The sequence below is a fragment of the Thunnus albacares genome, chromosome 18, assembly GCF_914725855.1.
Source record: "Thunnus albacares chromosome 18, fThuAlb1.1, whole genome shotgun sequence".
NCBI lineage: Eukaryota > Metazoa > Chordata > Actinopteri > Scombriformes > Scombridae > Thunnus > Thunnus albacares.
In genome coordinates, this window is record NC_058123.1 from 2,812,501 (window position 1) to 2,839,871 (window position 27,371).

Here is a 27,371-nt window from a genome sequence, read left to right on the forward strand (position 1 = left end):
TATGACTAATAACTCATTAGATCATTACAAATCTTCTTTCAATGGGACTGCTCACTTGCTCCTCACTAAATTTTCCACCATTTTGACCACTTTGATCGTTTAAATGTCAATAAATCAGTTTTTATGTTGATACAGTTGGACGTTGTTGCTCAGCAGCTTAAAGGACAGCAGTCTGGTTTCCTTCTTAACGTGTGTTTACAGCTTGTTTCTGCTGCCAACAAGTGGCCAAAAAAAAAAAAAAAGTGTTTGCATGTTTAAAATCACAAAATAAATCCAGATAAAAATTGAAAAAGGAATTTTTAATACTGTTAATCAGTTATTATACACATTCAACTAGAAGCGTTTTCTGTAATCAGCTGGACGATAAGTGCAACACTGACATAATCTTTGGCAACATTACATAACTGTGGACGACCAAACCTGATGTGAAAAATACACAAATATATAAGTTGAGAAATAAACAAATGAAACTCACAAATATTTCCGTCATGCATTTTATCCACTCGATCTTTTTTTTTTTTTAAAATCCATTCCTTATTTTATTTATCTCTTTCCAGTTTGGTCTTCCATATATAACACAAACTATTATTTACAGTATTCACACTGAGAATATTTATTATTAACATACCAAAGCACTAATGCAATGGGCAGCGCAGGAAACAACCCAGCTCTCACAGTCTTGCATCGCGAGGGTGAACTCAGTCTTTACACCCTTTATGAATGAGATGGTGTGTGAGCTGCTTCCTGAGGCTGAGCCGGGGGGGGTGGGGTGGGGGGGGGAGGGGGAGGGTTGGGGGGAGTCTCAGTCCAGCTGTTCCTCACATCAGGCTGCTGTGATAGACGACACCGAAGAAGTAGCTTTTCTGAGCTTCCTCGTCTGGGACCGCCGCCGCTGCTGCTGCTGCTGCTGTTGCCGCAGCCGCAGCCACCGCCGCCGCCCCGCGCAGCAGCAGAGGAAACGGAGATGAAGGTGATCCAGGAAGAGATACGTCCCCCGACGCTTATGTTGAGTATGTGGAGACTGACGAGCCGACAGGCGAATACTGGACCAGGGGTACGGCCAGGTCCAGGTACTCCTGAGGAGACGGAGGTAAGAGTCGTTATTCATGTTTAGATATATTTCACTCCGGTGAGCCTCCGGAAAACGATCCAAACCTTTGTTACAAAAGCAAATCTCTCAGAGGAACTTTCATCTGTTTTAGATCTGTGAGCTAAAATACACTCTGTTATTCCAGATGCTGTTTTTTTTTTATTTTATTTATTCAACCTTTATTTTACCAGGAAAACCTCACTGAGATTAAAACTCTTTTTGCCAGAACGTCCTGGCTGAGACAGGCAGCAACATAAAGTTTCAGACAAGTAACAACCTCTCGTTAGTCAGTAGAAAATAATAAAATCACAAATAAAACTACAACAAATAACGAGCCAGCTGTAGATCCTCAGGTGGGGCCCTTCTGGCTTTTTCCATCAGGGCCCTTCCACTCTGGAACGACCTGCCTGAGGAGATCAGGCTGCAGAATCAGTCACTTCTTAAAAACCCATTTTTACAGACTTGCTGTTATGTGATGTCGTCTTTAGATCATCTTTCTTTTAAAATCATCTCTTTATTGTCTTTCTTTGTCTTCAGCCGCCATCTTTTTAAGATCAGATGTGTTATTGTCTTCTGTCTCATGTCTTTGTAAACTCTGTTTTTTAAAAGGTGCTATATAAATAAAGTTATTATTATTATCAAAGAGACTACGATAAGTCGATTCATTGATTAGTTGCTATTAAATTAATCTACAACTATTTTGATAATCAACTATTTTTTGGGTTCCAGCTTCTTAAGTGTGAATATTTACTAGTTTCTTTTGTCCTCTAAGACAGTAAACTGGATGTATTTGGGTTGTTAGACGGGAAAAAACATCTGAAGTTGCATCTTTGGTTTTGGTGATTCGGCATTTTTCAACATTTTATCGGCCAAACAAGTGATTGATTAATTAAGAAAATAATTGAGAGATTAAGATTAGTTAAAGCCTCAAACTGCTGAGGTCATGAACCAAAGTGTTGGATCACTAAAGTTATTACGATTCATCGAGTTGGAACCATTTTGTGCGAATCCGTCGAGTAGAAAAACTTCAACTAAGCATATGTGACCTTTGACCTCGCGGTGGCACTAGAGACAAAGTCAGCAGGATTCATCCTCTGGGAAACATGAACGTCTAGAACAACATGGATATTTGAATCTGGACCGAAGTGTTGGACAGACAGACAGACAGACAGACAGATGCTGCTAGCTTGGCGAACGCTCTTACTAAACGCCACATTACCTGGTTCGCCATGAGAGACAGCGTGCGGTCTAAATCTTCTACCAGCTGTTGGAAAGTTGGTCTGCGAGACGGGACGGCGTGCCAGCAGTCTCTCATCATCAGGTACCTGAAGAAACACAGCGATGTTACAGATGGAGACGTTATTTAAAGGATAAGCAGGCTGGTGATGGTGGACGTTCCTGTGTATAGAACCGCAACGATTAGTCAATTTGTATCATTTCTTAAAGAGAAAACTCCTGAATTCTCTGATTCCAGCTTCTTAAATGTGAATATTTTCTGGTTTCTTTAATCCTCGAAGACATTTCAGGTTGCGTCTTCAGCTTTGGGAAGCAGTGATTGACATTTTTCATCATTTTCTGACATTTTATGGACCAAACAACTGATCGATTAACCAAAAGTTTAAAAAGAAATCAACAGATTAATTTATATAAATGACTTCTTTGACTTTGTGGACGTTTTTCTTTAGCTCTTCTTCAGGCTTCTTCGTTTTATACCTTTAATATCATCTAAAACAAACTAAAAACATGTGAACTTGTCCACACTGAGCTGTCTGAAGGTTTAAAAAGCTGTTTTTGTGTTTTTTACTGTAACGCAGCTCAAATTCACAGATTTAATTGTTCTCATTTACAAATGTTTCTGTTTCTGTTGTCAGACAACGGAACAGAAATGTTATACTGTGATGTAACTGCAGCTCATAAAAAACCACATTAACTGTCGGTCATTTTCAGGTTGCTGAGCTGCGGAAATCGTTTTATGATCGATATAAACCGATAAAAAATCAACATTAATCCAGATTCATGACAGCTGCTGCTGCTGCACTGTGTGATGCAGCTATGCTGACATTTAACAGAAAGAAAGTTCAAAAAATAGAAACAAATTCCTTCTTAACTTCACTGACACACAGCTCCCACCTCAAACTCAAATTTTCCCAGTAAAACCAATATGATGTTTTAAAGATTTATACACTTTTGAGATGTTTTTTGGGTAATAAAAACTCCTCGTCAGTGAGGACGGAGGATGGAGAGAAGATGCACTTTTAAATTTAAATGGACGTTTAAAACGTACGTTACTTTTGTATATTTGATGTTTTAAGTCCTGAAAAGGCATCAAAGTCACATTTTGTTGTGTGCAAACATACAGCAGATTTCAATTTAATATTAAATACTTATTAAACTGTTTTACTGTCTCAAAAATCCCTCAAAAAATCAAACTAGAAAACTATAATTTGCCAACAACTGATAAACATGAATCTAGTGTTTGGAAACATATAAATTTGACAAAGTAAACCAGATAAATATAAATACATTTGCGAAGGTAATACAAGAAATATCAAATCATAACATGTTTTAATAGATTTAATATATAAAACACTTTACTGAACTGGTCATTCTGTCTTTTACAGTTCAGTATATTCAAGGCTTTTTCTAAATGAAGTCTGTTATTTAGAGTCTAAACACAAAGAAGACGGTGAGTCACTGTAACGACTGTAATGACGTGTACTCACAGCTCCTGAGTGCACGCCGAGGGTTTCTCCATGCGGTGTCCCTCCTTCAGCAGCTTGAAGAGCTCCTCCACCGGGACTCCGGGGTACGGAGACCCGCCGAGGGTGAAGATTTCCCAGAGCAAGACTCCGAACGACCACCTGCAGCAGCAGCAGCAGCAGCAGCAGCAGCAGCAGCAGCAGCAGCAGCAGCAGCAGCAGCAGGGAGACACGACAAAGAGACTCTCAGACATGGAATATGTATCTGCAGGTCCAGTCAGTCAGACTGTTCAGGATTTATGATTTGTCCTGTAAAACTTGTTGATGTTGGTCAAAAACCTCATTTTAGCTGGAAGTTTCTGTGATTTTTACAGACTGAGTCCGGCTTTAACACACTGCCGACATGTTTGAAACTATAAAACTATAAAAGATAGCTTAAAGCCATATAATTCATATGAGAATGAAACAGATTTATAACTCTGTTAAGGCTTCTGTATCTGACACTTGTGTTTGTGAAGAACAAACCTGCTGAATTTGTTTAATTCACACATTAAACTTTCATGTCTGGAAGGTTTATTTCAAAATGTCAGGACACACCCATGATATTAATGCCTCAGACGTGAGGGCGGGATTAGATTAACGAGGTCACCTTATAAGGTAGATTTGTGAAAAATTATGTAAACTATGAAAGTCAAAACTTTCATCCGGGGGCCAAATATTCCTGCTGCAGGGCCAGATCTGGTCCACGCACCGCTACTTGCCACTTTTCTTAGATGGTGTTAAAAAAGTCTTAAATATTTTGTTTTTCCTGCCGTCAGTTATAAAATGTTTGTGTGTGGTTTTGTCTGGAGACGTTACACATGAACATTTTAACAGCATTTTTAACTTTTTTCTGACATTTTCAGTGGTGGAAAATTACATTTAGCAGCTGAGTTCTGTAGAGTCTGATTAAGACAAGAGAAAAAGTCTGTTGCATTAATATATATTGCATGTGCAACAGTTTCTGCATCTATTTTGCGATATTCCTGCAGGGGATAAAAACATGATTGGACAAGTTTTGTGATACGTTGCTCAAAACATACATTTCTATGAAAGATTTCTTGCAAAATTAGGATCTTAAATGCAGGAATTTTACTTGTAATTGAGTAATTTTACATTGTAGTTTTGCTGCTTTTACTTCAGTAAATGATCCGAGTACTTCTTTCCACCACAATGAATTGATTAAGTATGAAAAATAATCAGCAGATGAGCCGATAATGAAAATAATTGTCATTTGCATCCCAAAATCTGACAGCTGTTTGCACAAGAATACACACACAGAAAAATGACCAAACAGCAATCGCAGGTTTTGAAACTCACACGTCACTTTGGTGTGTGTAGATGCGGTCGAATAAAGCTTCGGGCGCCATCCACTTCACTGGCAACCGACCCTGTAGGAAGATTAAAACGTCAGCCGCCGACTCTCTGCAGAACACATCAATCAGTTCATCTTTTTTTTTTTTTTTATTGATTTTCTATCCCCGCTTAGCGGACCATCTGTCTTACATTAGTGGTCTTCTTGTAGTAATCGATGTGGTGGATGTCTCGGGCCAGACCGAAGTCAGCTATCTTCATCACGTTATCTTCTGTGACCAGCACGTTCCTGGCTGCCAGATCTCTGTGAATACACTGAACACCGGAGAGAGAAAACACACACAGTTCAGAACAGATTTACAGGAAATCTGCAAAACAAAAATGCGCATTTATGTTTCCATCTGCTGCTGTTGTGTGAATATCAGCAGATAAACTAATCCTCCGGTCAGTGCCGTTAAACTGTTGCAGAAGAAGAAGAAACAACGAGACGACGTCATTAAAAGAACGACAGTCAAAGCTCAAACGATCACTCAGGCTGCAACTAACAATTATTTTATCAATTAATCTGCTGGTTATAATAATAACAATAATAATAATAATAATATCTCTATTTATATAGCACCTTTAAAAACAGAGTTTACAAAGTGTTTTGACAGACAAATCAAAGACAGAAAGCAATAACAAGTCTGACATTAAGAAGACGACAGTAGAAGACGATGAAAAACGACAGATGATAATTAATAATAATCTAAACTAACTGATTAATCATCTACAGAGTACAGAGCTGCTCATATAAACAGATTTACAGTCACACAGTTACTACAGTGCATGTAAACATGTTGGTTACCTGCATAACTTAGTTTCTTGAGTGCTCGACTATTAATTATTCATTTAAACCTGCATTAACTAACGTTTTGAAACAAGTAGTGAACACAACTCTGACACATCATCATCTTTTAAGTTGATATGTTGAACTTGTTAGCAAACAATTGCTTATTTCCACATCCAGCAGTTACGAAGCAACATTATCATTCATGTGGAGTCGTGTTTCTGTCCACCTGGTGAATGTGAGTCCGATATTCACTCTCTTTTAGCTCTGTTTTTGGTCTCCACCAGCTCCTCTTTAGCCCACTATGTTCACCAACTGGACGTAAAAACTGACCTTCTTCGACGCCAGGTACGCCATTCCTCTGGCCACCTGGTACGCAGCAGACACCAGCTCTCTGATCTCCAAACTACCCAGAGCGGCCTGCCTCGGGCCGCTCCAGTACTCCAACCCGACCGGTCGACGAGAGCGGAGGTACTCCCTCAGATTCCCCTGAGAGGCGTATTCCACCACCACATACAGAGGACCTGCCAGACAACACACAGGAAGTGATGTATGTCAAACATCTTCACCACACACATATATATCACTACTGTTAAATCATTCCTCTTCCTCCTCACACTCACCGTCCTGCGTGCAGGCTCCCAACAGGTTGATGATGTTCTTGTGTTTACCGATCATCTTCATCATTTCCATTTCAGAGATCAGGTCAGACAGGTCCTTCTCTGTGGCGTCCGCTGCACACAACAGGAAGTTACCAACATTATGACTATTTTACTCTCAGTTACGAATTAAAGTTGGTTTTTTTTGCAGTAAGTTTGGAGCTGAAACTATGAATTGATTAAATAATTGCAGATGGAAGTAAAGTCTGTTCAAACATAAACTATTCACAGCAAAGATAAACGATTAAATAGTAATAATAATATAAAATCAATCACTCAATAAGTCGATCAGGAGAAGAGTAATCAGCAAATATTTTGATAATTGGTTAATCATAAGGGATTGTAAGTTTTGGATATATTCTGACATTTTACATCAATTAATTCATTGAGAAAATAATCAACACCTTAATCAATAATAAAAATAATTGTTAGTTGCAGCTTTAAAGAAAACTGAACTCAGTCTCAAGATGTTGAGTTGGAATACAAATGTTTAACAAAACATAATGACAATAAACTAATTTAATAAATGTTTCTGATGTTTTACAATCTGTATTTTTCCTCCAGTTTTAATCTGAAACTCTTTTGATAATCAATTAACTGCAAAAATGTCAACATTCACTGGTTCAAGCTGTTTTATACCAAAGTAAACTGAATATATTTGAGTTTTGGACTGTTGGTCGGACAAAACGAGACACTTCTGAAACCATTTTTTTGCCATTTTATAGAGCAAGCGATTATTTAATTGATAATGAGGTGAATCTCACCTTTCAGCATCTTCACAGCCACCTTGGAGAGTCGTGTCGGTTTGTTCTTGTCGATGCCGACGGCTTCGGCGAGCATCACCTGACCGAAGCAGCCTTCTCCCAGAGGCTTCCCCAGAGTCAGCCTGAGGAAAAACACACACACACACACACACACACACACACACACACACACAGGAAACCAGTAATTTAGTATTTGGTTAACTATGAGATTACCAGTACAGGATTCCAACTGCATAGTTATGCAAGCATGGTACAGATTAGAGGTTTTCAGAATAAGAGGCACGGAAGGAAGATTCCCTCCAGACATGAATAAGACGTATAAAAATAGTCTGCTCGGAACAATATTGTGTGTTTGATATGGTTTTTCCACAAAAAAAAAGTATAATTACCACTTTAAAATCCTTAAAATGGCATCTACTCCTTCTCATTAAAAAAATCCAGAATATTTGAATATGTAAATATATTTTATTTCTAAAGTTTAACAGCTGGATACAAGATGTTTCCTCCTTCACTGTTAAGTTCATTCTCAGTGTTTCCACATCACACGTCTGTAAGTTGAATACTGGACCACGATTGGCTCCAGACTAGTCGTGATGTCATAAATCCTGCTCGTAGGTTCACGTGTTAAACTGAGATTTAAGGTGAAAACAGAGAAACTTTCCGCCTTCAGCAGATGAAGGTGAAAACAAACTCTGCACATACATCATTCTGCACAGAGAAGAAGAACAAACATCCAACTAAAGGAAGAAGAAGACAAACATGAACTTTAATGAAATAATTTACAGAATTGGAGGGAAACTCTGTTAACTCAGCGTACCTGTCTCTGGGCAGCTCCCAGAGAGGATCGTAGGGGAGTTCGTACTCCGACACTCCTGCCAGGATGGTTGTGGCCGCGCTGGAGAGACGAGACTGACGCATCAAACACATCCCCGACTGCAGCGATGACGACGACTCGACTGACACCTGCAGACAGCGAGGAGGAGGAGGAGGAGGAGGAGACGTGAATGTTTCTGTGACACCAGAGAGACACACAGAGGAAGAGGAGGAGGAGGAGGAGGGAGGACAGAAACAGACGTGTCACCTGTCTCCTCAGAGGGATGCTTTTAGCTAGTTTCTGGACCGCTAACTGGCTGTGGAAGTCGCTCTTCTTCGGGGCGCAGCAGAGTCTGCAGACGACCGCGGTGGCGGTGAGGATGACGATGATGAAAGATCCCAGGCAGTAGATGAAGATCTCCAGGTACGTCTGCGAGGGCAGCGGGGCGGGAGGCATGTCTGAGAGAGAGAGAGAGAGAGAGAGAGAGAGAGAGGAAAGCATAAACATCAACAGGTGTGAGATCACGATGATAGGAAGCGTAGTTCGAGAGGACGCGAGCGTACCGTTGACCACGGTGAGCCAGGCGGAGTGATACGACACGCCGATAGAGTTTCCCGCCAGACAGGTGTACTCCCCCGAATCATCAACCGTCACGTTCCTCAGAGTCAAAACCTCCATTTCTTTATCCGTCGTGTTCAAACCTGCAGTCTGACAAACAGAGACGTGAAAGAAAAACGTTAGCGGAACGTGTCCTTCCCAAAGGACAAAAACTAGAAAACAAATAAATACTGTATATTTATATAACTGAGTCTTGATAAAAGAAATAAAAACATAACCAGCATATGATAAGAGAAGTGAAGTTGTTTCCTTATTGTCAACAAATCCTATGACTAAAATCAACGACATGTTAGCAGACGTTCAGCCACAATCTGCAACTATTATAACAATAAAATCATCCTTTTAGTTATTAAAGCATAAATAAGAACAGGTTGCAGCTTCTTAACCCATAAGAATCCATTTCTCCTCAAAGGAAAATTATGGGGAACATAAAACAGACCAAATGGACCACAAGGAACACATTTCTGTATTTTATTTTGAAATTCTACATTTTATTTTGAAATTCTACCTTCAGTGTCAAAGATCTGTAATGTAACATATATAACCATATCTCCCTAACTTGTTTTATATCAACTTGTTGAATAAATGTGGTCAGAACAGGTTAAATGTGATACAGGACGTCTTATTAAAGCGAACCAACCTTTAGTAACAGAAAACTTTTTAAAGTTAGTTAGTTCTGTCACATCTGCTGACCAGGCACACCGCCATTTTGGAAGTGATGTCATAGGTACACAGATTCACACTATTGTCACATGACTGCAGCAGGATGTTCAGTAGACGTCACTCATCTCATGAGTTAAAAATCAAGGATAAAAGCTGTAGAAGGAATTTTCCAGAACATTTAAAGGGTCGGTGGGTTTTTACGGGTTAAACGTGATGATTTGAAGCTTTTCTTGTGTCGCCTTGAGCTTCAAGATACTTTTTCTCTATTTTTCGACACGTTATAAACAAAAACGAGGTGATGCAAAATGATTCCACATTAAGAAGGAAAACCGAGAGGTCAAAACCTGAAGGAGGAGGTTTTAAAATAGGATTGAACACAGGTTTAGCTTCAGTTTATTCTCTGCTCCGCTGCCAGCGACCACAACAATTCACACTGACATTTCTGGTTAAGAAAACGAGTAAATAACAGATGATTTGAAACTTTCTCTTTTATTGCTCAATCAGCAGATGTTGTTTTTTTGTTTTTTGTTTTTTTTATTGTATTCAGCCTTTCTTGTGATCGGAGGAGGAACATAATAATACATGTGAGGCCCGCTTGGATCGGCGCCAGACACAACAAACCGCACCAGCCTCAGCGTCTTTCATCACCAGTCCACAACTCATCACTGATGTGGTTTCGCTCTGCTCAGTCAGAGACAAACGAAACCAGTGTCACATGCAAAAACAGAGACTGGCTCAACCCGCCCGCTTGTGAGGAAATACACTTCACATAGTATAAATGTCCATAAATCGTAGCGGCGTTCTGACATGTTGTTCGTTCCAAACAGGGTTTCACAAGTCGGTTTATCATAACGTAGCAGGAAAAAGCTTTTAGTTGGAACCACAGAGCTGCTTTGAGTCAAATACTCGTAATTCTTCTGGTTTTGGTCGACGGCTTAAACTAACAATTATTGTCATTGTTCATTCATCTGCCGGTTATTAATCTTTTGGTCTTTAAAATGTTTGAAAATGGTGAAAAATGTGAAAAGATGACGTCTTCAAATGCTTTGTTTCGTCCAAAACACAAATATGTTCAGTTTACTGTCACAGAGACTAAAGAAACCAGAAAATATTCACATTTAAGAAGCTGGAAACAAAGAATTCAGACTTTTCTTCTTCAAGAAATGACTCAAAATTATACTTGATTATAAGAATAGTTGGAGATTAATTCACTAATTTAATGGACTAATCGTTGCAGCTCTATCGAAACATTTCTAATTAAAGTCTGTGATGATGTTTCATTATTGTTGTCAGTGTGAGAGTGAAGCCTGCAGCGGGTCATAAACTACATCAGTTTACTAGTGGCGGACATATTGATTCATATTCATATCCTCTACAATTCAGAATTAGTTTACAAACGTCCAAATTCTCTGATTCCAGCTTCTTCAATGTGAATATTTTCTGGTTTCTTTAGTCTCTGTGACAGTAAACTGAAGATCTTTGTATTGTGGACAAAACGAGAAACACTGATCCACATTTTCAACCATTTTCTGACATTTTAAAGACCAAAAAACTAATCAATTACTAAAGAAAATACTGGAAATAATCATTAGTTGCAGCCCTAAATTAATCTTTATTGTCATATGCACAGAGGACAGTCAGCTGCACAATACAGTTCTTAGATAAAACCTAAACTTTACGGCACGGGTTTAATTTAGTATAATGTATAAATCTCTACCAGTCATGTGATCTAACATGTTTGAACCTCTGAACAGATGAAGACTCGGGTACCTTGAGGACGAGGACGTACGGGAGTCCGTCCGGTCCTTCTCTGCTGCCGTTGACCGTGATGTGTTTGAGCCACTGGATGTGAGGCTGCGGGTCGCTGAACACCCGACACACAAACTCCACGTTACTGCCGACGGCTGCCGTTTGATTGGCCGGCAGACCCGCCTGCAGGATGGGTCTGTGAGGAGAACGCTCTGAAACACACAAAGGTTTTAATCAGATCTGTAAAAAAAAAAAAGTAAAAGTTCACGTTAAGCTGGAAAACTTTGTGTCTCTCAGTGTTTTCCTCACTTAAAAATCCTTTTGTTTCTCCGGAGAGAGTGGTTGAGTTGCATTGTGGGTAATGTAGGCGACATAAAAAATACAGCATCTCTGGTTCTGCTGCTTGATTCTTTTTTTTAACTGTCCGTCATGAGTCTGACGGTGTTACAGCAGAACAAGCTCTCTTTTAAAATCTCCGCTTGGTTTTTTTAACGGGTAACAAAGACGTGAGCTGAACTGATCACAGTCGTGGCTGTAAAGTTAAGAAGAATTTTCTCTATAATCACTCATTTTACGCTTCAATGTAACTGTTAGAGCCATGATTAAGAAAAGCAATATGCAGATATAAGTTGTGATGTAGCAAAATTATTATAATATTAAACATTAGATAATATTACGATGCATTCTGGACCATCTAGCATGAAGTAATTGTTGCTAACGTTAGTTCTGAGGTAGCTAAAATGTTTGAGATGTTCCTGTGAGGAGAATGCTTTTACCCACTGATTTATAGTTGTTATTATCAATATTTTTATCTATAATGTCCGATCTGTCAGTGTGTAATGTGTTTGACTCGTAGTGACTCTGCAGCTCCTCTCGGCTTTACGGAGCTTTATAGTGAGTTTCAGCTCATTGTTTATCTGTCCAGCTGCAACTTTACTGTTCTGGTTCACTCTCAGCGCTCTCATAGCGTCGTTTTCAGAGATAAAGATGTAAAAAAGCCGCTGTATACTACCTGCTAACAGACACAGTTAGCTGTAGACTAGCTGGTGAACATAGTGGAGCATTTAGCAGCTAAAGAGCCAGATATTTCCCTCAGGAGTTGGTAGAGAGAAAAAACAGAAGCTAAAAGAGAGTGAATATTGGACTCACATTCACCAGGTGGACAGAAACACGACTCCACATGAATGATAATGTTGCTTCGTAACTGCTGGATGTGGAAATAAGCAACTGTTTGCTAACATGTTCAACATATCAACTTAAAAGATGATGATATGTCTTGTTTCTGCTGCCCCCATGTGGACAAAAATCAGTTACTGCAGCTTTAAAAATTAGTTTTGCAAATGCTTTATGAGGAAGGAAATGTATTCAACATGTTTTTTGGGATATACATGGACTTATATTGAGTTTCAGCTCAGTGTTTGGTTGTTTGGCTGCAACTTCACTGTAAAATTAAACAGCTCAACGTGGACTTTAGTCTAAAAACGCAGAGATATGTTTTCTTACCTACGACGTCCAGCAGGTAGGTGTGTTTCAGGCTCCCGTATTCGTTCTCCACCACACAGGTGTAGTTTCCTTTATCAGACGGAACCACCGACTCCATGATGAGAGTCCACATGTGATCTCTGATCTGAAAGATTCAAGAAGTCAGTAACACAGCTCGTCTTCCTCTAATGTTTCTGACAGAAATGTCGAAAAACGCACCTTGAATCCTCCGATTCTCTGGTCTTTCCTGAACTCTTTGCCGTTCTTGTACCAGCGCAGGGAGGGAACGGGGTTTCCTGTCGCTTGGCACCGAAACTTTACAGTCTTGCTGGCAGGAACGGCGTGGAGCTCCTTCTCCATCTTCTCTGGCGCTACCCACTGAGGCGCCAACGCTAACGAGGTAAACATGGTGATTACAATCATTTGTCTTCTCTCAACACAAACGAAACCACAAAGTGAAAGAAGAGAAGAAGAAGAAAACACACAGAGAGAGAGAGAGAGAACAAAAGTTTGAGGCTTACGTTGGAGCTTTTCGTTGCTTGTTGACAGTTCGTTGGAGAGTTTATTTTCCTCTGAGGATGACTCATCATCCTCTTCGTCTTCAGAGGATTTAAGCGCGTCGGCTGCGAGAGAAATGAGATGTTCAGAAACACTGTGCTGATGTGTGTGTGTGAGTTACAGATGTTCCCTCCCAACAGACAATGACCTCTGACCCCGGCTGGCTGTGAACGAGACTTTAAAGACCTCCAACACTCAAAAACATCTTCTTCTTCTTCTTGTTCCTTCAGTTGGATGTTCTTCTCTGTGCAGAATGATGTATGTGCAGGAGTTTAAGGCGTCTACGAGCAGGATTTGTGACATCACAACTAGCTTGGAGCCAATCGTGTGACGTGGAAACTTGAAGCCTCCAGAGCAAAAACACTGAGACTGAACTTCACAGTGAAGGAGGAAACATCTGGTGTCCAACAGTTAAACTTCTGACACGCAATACATTTGCATATTTATAGATTATTGGATTTTTAATGAGGGAAAAGGGAGTAGACGCCATTTTAAAAGGATTTTAACGTTGTAATTATACTTTTTTTTTTTTTTTTGGTGGAAAAACCAATATCAGACCCACGTTATTGTTCCAAGCAAGAGTATTTTTATGTCTTCATACGTGTCTGGAGGGGCTCTTTAAGCCTCCCTACTGAACAGCCGTGTAGACAGGAGCTGTCGCCACAGCACAGCGCTGCACCCAACCACTTCCGAAACTTCACAGACCTCCTCCCTATCGGCCCCGGCCATTAACGCACATCCCCGCGGTCTGCCCCTCGCTCAGGGACTGCAGGCAAATTATTAGTGTGAGGACAGGACGGGGGGGTTGAACAAAGAACCCTTATGAGAGTCTAGGTACAACTCATTTCATCATTAATGACTAAATAACGAGTCAAAGATTAACCTTCATATCAAAGCTGTGACTAATGATTAATCTGCCAGTTATTTTATCCAGTAAATGAGATAAAATGTCAGAAAATACTAAAAAAAATGTCCGTCACATTTACCCAGAGTTCTTGGGGACGTTTTTAAATGTTTTGTTTTGTCTGATCAACAGTCAAAAACCCCAAAAAATGTTCAGATTACACAAATATAAAGCAGAGAAAAACAGAAAATCTTCATATTGGAGAAGATGGAACCAAAAAATATGACTTAAATGGTTGCAGATTAATTTTCTGTTGATTGACTAATCAATTCATTGACTAATCTGTGAAATTATCAATTGGCAACGTTACAGAGAACTACAGCAGCAAATTATGCTGATTTTTACTCTTTTAACTGATTAATTGTTTGGTTTATGAACTATTGATCGATTAGCTGTTAATATTCTGCCAATCGACCAATCGAAGCAGCTCTAATTAAACTGTCTGGTGACATCATGACAGTAAACAGCCACATGTTTATTTCACCTTATTAGTAAAACAAGGTGACAACACGTCATGCTGGATTATATTATTAACTTTATGTGACACGTTTAACTGTTTTCCCCCCTTTTTTTTATGAAGGTGGTTATGACTCTTTGGGGGGAGATGAGATGTTTAAACTCTTATAAACAACACGTGTATTCTGTGTTTCTGCAGCTGACATATTGATCCTGTTAGCTAGTGAGCCATCGTTTGTTTCTTCACAATTAATCCTCTGACCTTTTATTCCCTTAATGATCTACAGAGTGTTTCTGGGACTAAAGATGAAGAAGAGAAGCAAAAACAACCCGACTGAGACAAACTGGAAACTCTCATGATAAAAGTCCAGCTTCACTAAACGAACCAAAGTTTATAAAAAAAAGCTAAACGTGTCCGGTTAGACGACGGGTTTCTGTTTAAAAGTGGGTTTATCCTGCAGTCTGTAGTGTGCAGGGAGGGAAGTGGTTTGATTTCCTAAACCTTCATTTGAGAGAATACGACCGACTGAGCGACTGAGCGAGCGAGGTGGGAAATTGAAAGCAGGCTTTGTTTATGAAAAGAGGCTGCAGCAGCGAGGCTAAATTTGATGTGTTCTTCAACTCAGAGAGGAAAACAAGAATTTATGGGCTCAAAAACAACCGTATCACATACAGACTCAGCTGCAACCCAGATGGTCGGGAACAAAAAAAAAAAAAAAAACGACAAACACACACACACACACACACACAAAAAGGTAAATATACATGCATATAAACACAAACGATGAGTAAGGAGTGTTTTCTGAAAGCTTTCTTGTGTCTGAATGGCCATAACGGCGAGACTGTGTGCATCTGTTACTGCGTTACTGTGTCTGGACAGGATATACAGACCATAACCAGCACCCTGAGAGCCAAGCCTCGGTTACACCATGAAAAATCACTCTAACCAGTTTCAGATGCTTCAAGGCCCCAAAAACAGCCAAACCTTGCAAAAAAAAGGTCACTTTCCTATTAAAGAAATTCTCTCATTGGAAAGTTTTATAACCTTTTATATAATACGAACGTCTAAAACGCCACGACCGCAGCCGGGATCTGACATGAAAGAGCCCTCAAACAAAAGAGAGGAGGAAAAGCCCCAAACAACAACCACGCCAGTTTATAAAAAGACACCAGCAGCACCAGTAACTCGGAGTTTCACATCAGTGTGCAGAGGCAGGAGGATGTACTGAACAATAAGGGCCGAACGGCTTCATATCAAAAGTCGCCATCAGAGAGAGTGAAATCGTTTCAAATCGCAAGAGATGTGATGTAAAAAACAAATGCAACTAATGTACAAAAGGAAAAAAAAACACACAACAAGACTCTTTTGGTTTTTAAAGGACAGGTTCACAATCATTCCTCCTGTTCACACTGACCATTAGAAGATCCCTTCATAATGACCTTACAATGGAAGTGATGGAGGACAAAATGTATTTAAAAAGTTTATCTGAAGCTAATATGAAGCTTCAGCTTTGTCCAAATGAGTCAAATCAAGTAGATATCTTTCAACGTTACAGTCTTTTTAGTGTTAAAGTTCCTCTTTTTGTTACTATACTTCCACCTGCAGCTCAACAGGGAAACACTGTCCGAGGATCATACTGGATCATATCTCAACTAATCGATTAAACTTTTCATCTATAAAATATCAGAAAATAATGAAAAATGCACGTCAGTCTTTTCCAAAGTCTTCAAATGTCTTGTTTCATCCGATCAACAGTCAAAAACTCAAATATATTCAGTTTACAAAGATATAAAACAGAGAAAAGAAGCTAAATTTCACATTAGAGAAGCTTGAACTACAGAATTTTGGACACTTTTTTAACAAATGATTAATTCTTGATTACCTTCTGTTGATTGACTACAGGGCTGCAACTAATGATTATTTTCATTATCAATGAATCTGTTGATTATTCTCTCAATAAGTTGTTTGGTCCATAAAATGTCAGAAAATGGTGACAAAGCCAATAACCATTCCCCCAGACGACGTCTTCAAATGTCTTGTTTTGTCCACAACACAAAGATGTTCAGTTTACTGTTTATAGAGACTAAAGAAACCAGAAAATATTCACATTTAAGAAGCTGGAATCAGAGAATTTGGAAATGTTCTTCTTAATCGCTGCAGCTCTAATCGATGGATAGTTTCAGCTCTCGTCTGACTGACTAGTTTGAAACAACAAGCAACACTTTTATTTTATCAGATTCTATTAAAGCTGCAGTGTGGGACGTTTGTCTCCCCCTTCTGGCACTGACAGTAATTACAAAAACACCATTGACACGCCAAGCCGACACCATCTCATTGTCAAAGTATAAAAACATTGCAATCGAAGAATTTTGGGCAGCTGAAACCTGGGTTTTGTCTTACAGGCAGCATTTTTTTAACGTACGTTCACTTTAAGTTTTGTAACTTTGACCATGTTTAACATCTGACGTCATAACAGGATATAAATGACAAAATCACAAAAAGCAGAAAATGTCCTTTTTTAACAGAAAAATCGTTGATTAGTGCAGCTTTAAAGCTGGAGTTCAGGACGTTTGTCTCCCCCTTCTGACAGTGAGACTAATTACAAAAACACCGTCGACACGTGTTTACATCACCGTAGCAGACTCTGTCGCTACTGTTATGGCTGTAAAACGGTTGATAAAATGCTTTGAGGGTCACATGACCCCTACAGAATGACTCGTTTCACTATCAGAATTTGATCCATTCGGTCTGATCCATTTTTATCCCCCTTCATGTTAGCAGAGAGCTAACCGGAGAGCATGCTCAGTATGATTCATCCGGCCAGCGCAGGAATGTCACACAAACACCAGACTAAAAACTCTGTATACTGTGAAATACAGAGATTTATCTGGTGGTTATAGGTTTAATCAGCATTGTGTGCACTTGTTTGGTTTGAATGTAACAGACGTTCATTTATATGTAAAAGTTCTGCTGGTTTAATGTAGAAACCAAGTGGCAACCTCTGGGGCTGTAAAATGAAGCCGATCCAACAGGAAGCGCCAACAACTGCAGTTCCTTGAACGACCACTTGAGGCTCCAAAAGCGAGTCAATCCCCATAGACCCCCATGTTAACATGTCCAACTTTACAGCAGAAATAAACATGTTTACAGTCTGGTACAAACAACGGTTTTGGTCTCTGTAGCTAATTTCCTCTTTGGGTGAATTATTTTTTATAACTCACCCGTTTAAATTTTATTAAGCCGTAAAGTTATGCATAATGAAGGACATGGCAGCTTTGAGTGACAGGTCCGCCAGCCGCTAGGTGGCTTGTTTCAGCCATTCGGCCCGCCTCTTTGCCCGTTTTTGATTGGCTGGGAGTTAGGCAGCGTCACGCACTGCCAAGATGGCGACGGCCGTAGCGGCTCGCTTTGAGCTTCAAAACCGCTCTTCAGAAACCAACGAGTGACGTCACGGTAACTATGTCCATGTTTTTATACAGTCTATGGTAGAAACATTAGTAAGTTTGTGATCATATCTTATAAATACATAAATACAGGCCTGTTGTTCACTTTACAGAAAACACTCACAATGTTTTTGAAGAGAAATCTAAATGAGATATTTTTCCTTGCAAACAGAAAGACACATGTGGGAAGTATCTTACCTGTGTCAGTGTCTGTGTCCTCAGTGGCCGGTCTGGACTGAGCCTGAGGAAACTGAACCAGCAGGATCCAGAACAGCAGCAGCAGCAGCAGCAGGAAGCGGCGGGGGGAAGACATGTTGTCCTCGATGTCTAATACATCAACTTACTGAGACTTCCAGACCTGGGAACAAACTACAGCACACACACACACACAGAGAGAGAGAGACACAATAAGATTAGACCAGACGCTCATTATCCTCACTGCTCAGTTCATCGGTTCAGGTCATTTACTGCAAATTCTGTTTACTTCACATTACTCAACATTTTCCAAACATACCATGAGCTTTAACATTGATTACCTGCCTTCCAGGCAGCCAATGGTTTCCATTCATTCCACTGGAGGATGGAAATAAACCTGCACAGACCTGAAACTCGCTCAAGATGATTCATCCCCATTAAAAATTTGCTACCTTTTTGGGTTTTTTTTTTTTATCATGAGGTAATTTTGTTTCACCAAAAAAAAACTATTCGCAATAAACTAAATGTCAGGAAGCCGCAGCGGAAACAGAAACAGTCCTCTGCACATGCTCAGTAGGAGGAGAATTACCCATTATGGTCGTTTTTTAATGTGGACGGAAATATTTGCAAAGAAAAAAAAACTGAATTTCCTGCTTCTGCTTGAAAACAGCATTTTAAGAATGTAGCCGGTTTAATGTAGCCGTACTGTAAGACATGATGGGGGAAATGACGAACCTTACTGGTCAACATACTGGTCAACATACAGGAACAACTTGTGTGTGTGTGTTTTCCATCCGACCGCTAACCACAAATAGCAGCTCACACCACGCTAACATGGCTCCAGACTCCCTGCTGTTTTCTCCCCGGCTGCTAACACTTGTGCAGCTGTTTCTCTGAGAGGTGAAGAGATGTTGATGTTAAACCTTTGGCGCTCAGACTGAGTGGCACTCGACAAACACACACACAGGCAAGAGACCTCGAACCATTTGCTCTGCGTGAATCATCGCGGAGGTGTGAAGTGATCCTCCTCCTCCTCGAGTAAACACGACTACGGGTGATCCTCAATATTTTTCTCTTTCTCTGTCTGTCTTTAAATGTAAGAACATTGCTCCCAAAGCTCAAAATGACATCTCTGAATGTGCAAAACAGCCCAAAAAAGCTGAAAATATTCAGTTTACAGTTGTATAAATCAGAGAAAAGCAGCAAATACTAACATCAGAGAAGCTCTTTGTAGCAGTGTTCCAAGACAGTTCTGTTCCAAGTCAGATTCAACAAACTCCTCACAAACTTGTTGTAAATCTGCGGTTTCAGCCTGATGATCGCCGCCTGTCAGTCATCATTTAGGCAGCTGTCGGGCCCCCGAGGCTGTTTGTGTTCAGATCTGATGATACAGGTGAGGAAACTGACACTGTTTGCACAATTTACTGCGAGAAAGTTGTGGCCAAAGAGACGTTTTACATTTATTTTTTTGATTAATCGATTAGTTGTTTGGTTTATAGTGTGTCAGTGTTTCCTAAAGCTTCACGATGACGTCCTGTAAATGTCAAAGATAATCAGTTTTACTGTCAAAGACGACTAAAGAAACCAGAAAATATTCATATTTAAGAAGCTGGAATCAGAGAATTTTAGTGTAAAAACAAAGAAAAACTCAAAACAATGATTCAATTATGAAAATAGTTGGTTTGTACATCAACTAATCGATTGACTGTTGCAGCTCTAGCAACTATTCTGAGAATCTATGAATTGTTTTTTAGCTGTTTTTAAGCAAAAACGCCCCAAAATTTGCTGTTTTCAGCTTCTAAAACGTAACAATTCAATGCTTTTCTTTGTCATATGTGACAGTAAACTGAATATATTTCAGTTTTGAACAAAACAAGACATCAGAAGGCATCACCTCACACTCTGGGAAAGCAATTTTTTCACTATTTTCCGACATTTTAAAGAGCAAAAGATGAACCGATGGAATGAAAACTGATCAGTCGCGGCTCTGGAGTCGACTTCACCCAGACGAAGACATAAAGTAAGTTGCAGCAGCGGTAAAGGACAGTAAATACAGGACACTTGTCATCCTCTGAGCCTCATAAACAAGATGAACACCGGTTGGCTGCCATCGCTGCTCTGATAGCAGGACGTTACAGAGGACACACACACACACACACACACACCGAGTCTGTCCTTCAGCGTGTGTGTGTGTGTGTGTGTGTGTGTGGTGGAGAGGGTGGCGTCCACCGAGTATGATGGGGCGTAGCGGAGGAAGCGTGCCAGGTTTATGAAGACATAATTCTACATTACACACCCACATATGGAGCGCATACTTGGACACCAGCCGCCTCTTCGGTTAATAGCGTTTTGTGAGAATTAAAGAGTTTTTTTATGTGCGTCTCAGGCTGCTGCACACGACACACACAAACAAAAAAAAACTTTTCTCTGAACGCGTGCAGCTCTTTCAAAGACACTCTGTAATATATATATCGGCCTCCTCTCCCTCCCACACACATACACACACACACACACACACAAACATACCCAGCAAACATTCAGACAGAGAACAGATTCAGATGCGACATCCTGCACCGAAATGAAAGCTGTAGTTGTTCAGAGCTCCAGCTCCTCATATATATATATATATATATACATATATATATATATATATATATATATATATATATATATATACATATATATATATATATATATATATATATATATATATATATATATATATATATATATATATATATATATATATATATATATATATATATATATATATATATATATATATATATATATATATTACAGGATGACTTTCAGCTTATACGCAGATTTGTCAGTATGGAGGGAAGATAAAGCTCTGATGTTCACAAATATTATCAAGATTGAAGTTGTTGAAGAGTCCTGACCGGCCGCCGCTGCACATCCAGCTGTTAGTCAAATCTAAAACATGAAGAATCTTCTTACGTAACCGTCAGTATGACAGAAAGCTTTGTGTGTATTTCAGAAACTAATGAGAAACATGAGTGAATAATGTTTCATATTCAAAGTTTTTTCCATTCCTCTCCACTGTTGATAAATATGAAATCAATTTGTAGGTCAGGAGAGTCAGAATTAGAGCTGCAACGATTAGTCGATTAATCGATTAGTTATTAGTTTAGTGATTTTGTTAATGCAGTACTTTTACTTGTAATGGAGTATTTTTTACAGTGTAGTACTGTTGCTTTGAGTAAATAATCTGAACATCACTGGTTGCTAGTACCTACTTTAGTTTTTTTCATACAAAACATACATTTTATGACATAATAATATTAAAAAGACAAATACATCTGATTGACAAGAGCCGTGAAACTCTTTACATAAAAGTTCTTCAAGTAAAGGTGTGGATTTCTTAATAAGTCGATTAATCGGTTTGCAAAAAAATAGTGAAAAACATTCGTTATAGTTCTCCACAGCCCGTCTTCAAATGTCTTGTTTTGTTTGGCTAACAGGCCAAAACCCAGAAGTGATTCAGTTTACCATCATAAACCACAAAGAAAAGCATTAAATCATCACAGCTGACAGGCTGAAGCCAGCTGGCTTTGGACACTTTCACTTAAAAAAAAGATGATTCGATTTTCAAAGTAGTTTGTTCATTGTTGCAGCTCTAAAAAGTCAAAATTCTGCACAGACAAGTAAAACTACAGAAAAATATACTTAAAATAATCTGAACATCGCTGGTTACTAGTAGCTACTTTAGTTTTTTTCATACAAAACATAAACCTCATGACATCATTTTGCTAATTATACCTCTACTTAAACTTTCAATGCAGTACTTTTACTTGTAATGGAGTATTTTTACAGTGTAGTACTGTTACTTTCAGTCAAGTAAATAATCTGAATATGCAATTTTCTTCCACAATTGGTCACTAGTTACTTTGCAAATTCAATATTTTTCATGAAAACATGCGATGAGCTCATAAAATATGATTGATTGTTATTGATTAAACAACTCAACAGTATATAAAACAGTGAAAATTAACCCCATCTTCACAAACTACAACAGCAAAAGTGCTACTGATGCATTTAACATATAGGACTCATGGAGGCCATTTTCTGCATTGAATACTTTTACTTTTTATACTTTAAGTACATTTTACCATAAATACTTACTTCAATAACATTTTGAATGCACTTCTACTTGTAACTGAGTATTTTTACAGTGTAGTTACTTTACAAACTGATACTTTTCATACAAAACATCTATGAAACGTGTTGCTTTGTTACAGATTCAACTACAAGTGCTACTAATACAGAATAATATCATATGAAGCTAAAATGAGCCTTTTTTCTGCATTGTGTTCTTTTACTTTTGCTACTTTAAGCAGGTTTTTTTGTGAATACTTGTACTTCTAGTTGGCAAACTTTCAATGCAGAACTTCCACTTGTAATGGAGTACTAGTTTTACAGTGTAGTATTATTACTTTAACTTTGAAAAAAGTATCTGAATACTTCTTCCACAACTGGAAGATGAAACACTGAACTGAGCCTTGTAAACAGCTTCAACAAAGACAAGACAATAGGCTCTCATGCAAAAGAAATATACACCAAACTTTTTACTTTTTATACTTTAAGTATATTTTACCATAAATACTTACTTAAGTAACATCTTGAATGCACTTTTACTTGACTTTTCTTCTTTTTTTTTACTAGATTCTTCAGTCTCTATGACAGTAAACTGAATATCTTTGAGTTGTGGACGTCATCTTGGGTTTTAGGAAACACTGATCCACATTTTTCACTATTTCCTGACATTTTAAAGACCAAACAACCGATCGATTCATTGAGAAAATAATCGACAGATCAATCGATGATGAGAATAATCATTAGTTGCAGCCTTAGTGGGAATATGTTTTGACTTCCAAAAGGTGGGCATGACAGAACAAGACTGAGACTGACTGACTATCAGCTATATGTGAAAAGAAAAACAGCCCTCCGTCGATGCAGCCGGGGGGAGCCGACGCAGAGGTGATGAGCGCACATTCCTGGTGGATCACTTTGTAACGTGGAAGCTGTATTTCTACAGTTTACCTCACCATCTCTGCAACACAAGATATCAGTAGTAAAATCCTGTCTGTGCAGTGTTTTGGTCTACAGCCACGCTAGCGGCTCTGTGAGGCTGCACAACAGATTAAAAAGCTTAACGTCAAATATGGTAAAATATGGTGAACATGCTGATGTTTAGCAGGTATAATGTTTACCATGTTTCCCATCTTTAGGGGCTGCAACTAACAATTAATCTGTCAATTATTTATTTGATTAATAGATTAGTTTGGCCTATAAAATGGTGGAAAAGGCCAAGATTGCGTCCTCAAACGTCTTGTTTTGCCCACAAACCAAAGATATTTAGTTTATTATCATAAAGGACTAAAGAAACCAGAAAGTATTCACATTTAAGAAGCTGCAAGCAGAGTTAATTCTTTAAAAAATGACACAAAACAATTAATCAATTATCAAAATAGTTGGTGATTCATTTTCTCTCAGCTTTAATATCATCTGGAAGCACCAACAGTCTTCCATTTAATCAAAACTATCCTGATATATTTGATATTAGCGACATACCCCGACCCCCTTATGTGGACTTTTTTTTTTTTTCTCTGTACACAAGCTTTTAATAACTAACCTCTCTCACTTTTCCTCCTCCTCCTCCTCCTCCTCCTCCTCTTCCCGCTCTGTTAAACTTCACCTACACACCAGATTCTGCAGCAGGCTGGCAGCTCTGAATTGTTGTCATACTAACACACCAACTCCTGTGCAGCAGCAGCAGCAGCACCAGCAGCAGCAGCCCCATCCATCTGAGCTGCAAAAAAAAAAAAAAAACAACACAGTGTACAGTACAGGGAAGGGAGTGCCAAACAGGAAGAGATACCATGCTGATTTGGAGGTAGAGGGCGGTGCACCTCATGGAGAGCTAATTTACAGGGACAAGAAGAAGCCAGGGGGGGAAAAAATAACAGGGAGGTGAAGGAGGAGGATCTACTTTTCCAGTCTGTTCTGGCCTGAGAGCAGCTGAGCATGTCAAATGTAGAAGGGAAGGGTTGGTTATTTTGGAGTATCTTTGGGGTAAATATACTGCGGGAATAAGCTCGCTATATGTGAAAGCTGAGTAGAAAAGTCAGAGTCCACATAGTTCAGCCGTTCAGCGTGACACCACGGATGGTGATGATTTAACGGCTCAGTCCAGCCAATAGATTACCACCAAATCAGTGTGACAGTTACCGTGCACTGTAAAAGTGTCATAAACCAGGGTGCTGCTGGGAAATGACGGGATTTAACTACAAGATGTGGCTGTTATATTGAACTAATAAAAAAGACAAATACATAACTCACCTGTAGAGTAATTACAGTGTTGGAAGAAGCATTCAAATCGTTTACTGAAGTAAAAACAGCTGCAATTAATGATTATTTTCATTAGCGATGATTCTACTGGTTCATTTCTTGATACGTCGATTAATCGGTTTTGTAAAATAGTGAAAAACATTCGTTATAGTTCTCCACAGCCCGTCTTCAAATGTCTTGTTTTGTTTGGCTAACAGGCCAAAACCCAGAAGTGATTCAGTTTACCATCATAAACCACAAAGAAAAGCATTAAATCATCACAGCTGACAGGCTGAAGCCAGCTGGCTTTGGACACTTTCACTTATAAAAATACTAAAAAGATGATTCGATTTTCAAAGTAGTTTGTTCATTGTTGCAGCTCTAAAAAGTCAAAATTCTGCACAGACAAGTCAAACTACAGAAAAATATACTTAAAATAATCTGAACATCGCTGGTTACTAGTAGCTACTTTAGTTTTTTTCATACAAAACATAAACCTCATGACATCATTTTGCTAATTATACCTCTACTTAAACTTTCAATGCAGTACTTTTACTTGTAATGGAGTATTTTTTACAGTGTAGTACTATTACTTTCAGTCAAGTAAATAATCTGAATAAGCAATTTTCTTCCACAAATGATCACTAGTTACTTTGCAAATTCATATTTTTCATGAAAACATGCGATGAGCCGATAAAATACGATTGATTGTTATTGATTAAACAACCCAACAGTATATAAAACAGTGAAAATTAACCCCATCTTCACAAACTACAACAGCAAAAGTGCTACTGATGCATTTAACATATAGGACTCATGGAGGCCATTTTCTGCATTGAGTACTTTTACTTTTTATACTTTAAGTGCATTTTACCATAAATACTTACTTAAATAACATCTTGAATGCACTTTTACTTGTAACTGAGTATTTTTACAGTGTAGTTACTTTACAAACTGATACTTTTCATACAAAACATCTATGAAACGTGTTGCTTTGTTACAGATTCAACTACAAGTGCTACTAATACAGAATAATATCATATAAAGCTAAAATGAGCCTTTTTTTCTGCATTGTGTTCTTTTACTTTTGCTACTTTAAGCAGGTTTTTTGTGAATACTTGTACTTCTAGTTAGCAAACTTTCAATGCAGAACTTCTACTTGTAATGGAGTACTAGTTTTACAGTGTAGTATTATTACTTTAACTTTGAAAAAAGTATCTGAATACTTCTTCCACAACTGGAAGATGAAAGACTGAACTGAGCCTTGTAAACAGCTTCAACAAAGACAAGACAATAGGCTCTCATGCAAAAGAAATATCCACCAAACTAATACAGTTTACATGAAACACAACTATTATTTACAGAAAAGCTGATTTTAGAGTAAACGTACCTGTGTTTGCTGCTCCAGATGTTATATCCGAGTAGAAGAATCAAAGCTTTGCGTAAATCCAGATGTAGCTGCGGTGCTGAACAACACCTGGATTTAAAAGACTCTCACTGAACACAACTTTTCTCTCTGTGGCCTCATTTAAAAAAAAAAACACACAAGGCGAACTTTTTAAACTTGTACAGCTTGTACAGCGTGTAGCTCAGTTATTATCGTGTTCAAACGGCTTCGCTTTGGCTCATCAAAAAAAAACCGTCGGCGGTGTTACTCCAAACGAGCGCTTCTCCTCTGGTGAGAAAACGTGGGAAAAGCGCAGTTCATTGACGGTATTGTCTCCATGTACACTCGCGCAGAAGAAACGCCTACAGTGGGAGTTTCCTCCTACACACTAGTTAACCCCCCACTCGATTAATACCCCTGTGTCACCGATTCATTGACTCCATTTTCCGACTGGCGCAGTCCGGCCTCATGCATGGACCTCCCTCCCCCGGGAGCGGCTACCTCCACCCCTCCACCCCCCCTTTCTTTTTTCCTCCAGGAGCAGGAAGGGAAAGGATTTCCTCTCCTTTAAATTCCTGCTGTGCATGGTCTGAAGAGCTTAACTATTGATTAGTTCTCATTTGGTCAGTGAGGTTGGTTTGGGATTAGTAAATTAACTGTGTACAGGTCAGTTTATGGAAGATCAGTGATGCCAAGAGGAGAAAAAAAAACATATGAAAGGTAATAAAAAATAGAAAATATCTCCAAGCCTTGAAAAGTCTTTAAAAGCATTGCATTTCCTTAGAGGGTATTTAAAAGTCTTAAATTTCATTCACAAAGGTCTTTGGCTGTACAGATTGTAAAGCCCCCTGAGGCAAATATGTGATATCAGGCTACACAAATAAAACTGACTTAAATATTGTCTTAAATATTTTCTAGCTTGCCTGTAACGTTAGTTATAAAATGTTTTGGGAGGTTTTTTTAAATGTAATTTGAGCAAAACCTGGCTGGAAAACCTCCAGTTCTGTTGTTCCAGACCTCTGACCTTAAATTAATTAGTTATTTTTTAATTGGTTAATCTATCCATCCATTCTTCAGTTGTTTATTCTGCTGCTTATCCAGATCACTGGTTATATTATTGGGAATGATTGTTATATACTGCCAGGAAGTGATGACAAAAATGTGAAATACATTCAAATAAATTAAACAATTCTAGGCCTTATCATCGCTAATGTTTTTTATTGATATCTTTCAGACTTTGACCATGAAAAAGGTATTAAGCTGGGTGGGTTCTACGTGGTATTAAAATGTCTTTGAAAGTCTTAAATTTGACATAGTGAAGCTGCAGAAACCCTGTAAAATGGTCATGGTGAGTCA

The 27,371-nt window shown here is 38.8% G+C and overlaps 2 protein-coding genes across 3 annotated transcripts in view; one reads left to right on the forward strand and one right to left on the reverse strand.

The window, feature by feature from the left end:
* Positions 1 to 27,371, forward strand: part of LOC122968041 (oocyte zinc finger protein XlCOF6-like) — an 813,118-nt gene that overhangs the window by 193,350 nt on the left and 592,397 nt on the right. The window lies entirely within an intron of this gene.
* Positions 281 to 26,804, reverse strand: fgfr1b (fibroblast growth factor receptor 1b). 2 transcript variants are annotated; one of them, XM_044332964.1, is made up of 18 exons: positions 26,019 to 26,803; positions 23,934 to 24,110; positions 18,281 to 18,451; positions 13,242 to 13,343; positions 12,940 to 13,112; positions 12,742 to 12,865; positions 11,260 to 11,450; positions 8,772 to 8,916; positions 8,476 to 8,666; positions 8,212 to 8,357; positions 7,395 to 7,516; positions 6,595 to 6,705; positions 6,305 to 6,495; positions 5,335 to 5,457; positions 5,149 to 5,219; positions 3,814 to 3,951; positions 2,310 to 2,415; positions 281 to 1,076 (listed from the first exon to the last, which is right to left on the reverse strand). In XM_044332964.1, exons 3-18 carry the CDS (start codon positions 18,393 to 18,395, stop codon positions 1,002 to 1,004), a joined length of 2,124 nt encoding a protein of 707 aa, XP_044188899.1. In that variant the 5' UTR covers positions 18,396 to 18,451; positions 23,934 to 24,110; positions 26,019 to 26,803; the 3' UTR covers positions 281 to 1,001. The 2 variants fall into 2 exon arrangements, with proteins under 2 accessions (XP_044188899.1, XP_044188900.1); XM_044332965.1 differs by lacking the exon at positions 23,934 to 24,110 and having other exon boundaries at positions 26,019 to 26,804.

Bases quoted from the DNA above. Each gene is read 5' to 3' on its own strand.
- fgfr1b (XM_044332965.1), bottom strand. From the start codon at position 18,395: ATGTCTTCCCCCCGCCGCTTCCTGCTGCTGCTGCTGCTGCTGTTCTGG. The intron at 8,917-11,259 runs GTACCCGAGTCT...TCTGTTTGTCAG, and splicing joins CGTACGTCCTCGTCCTCAAG to ACTGCAGGTTTGAACACGAC. The intron at 8,667-8,771 runs GTACGCTCGCGT...TCTCTCTCTCAG, and splicing joins CTGGCTCACCGTGGTCAACG to ACATGCCTCCCGCCCCGCTG.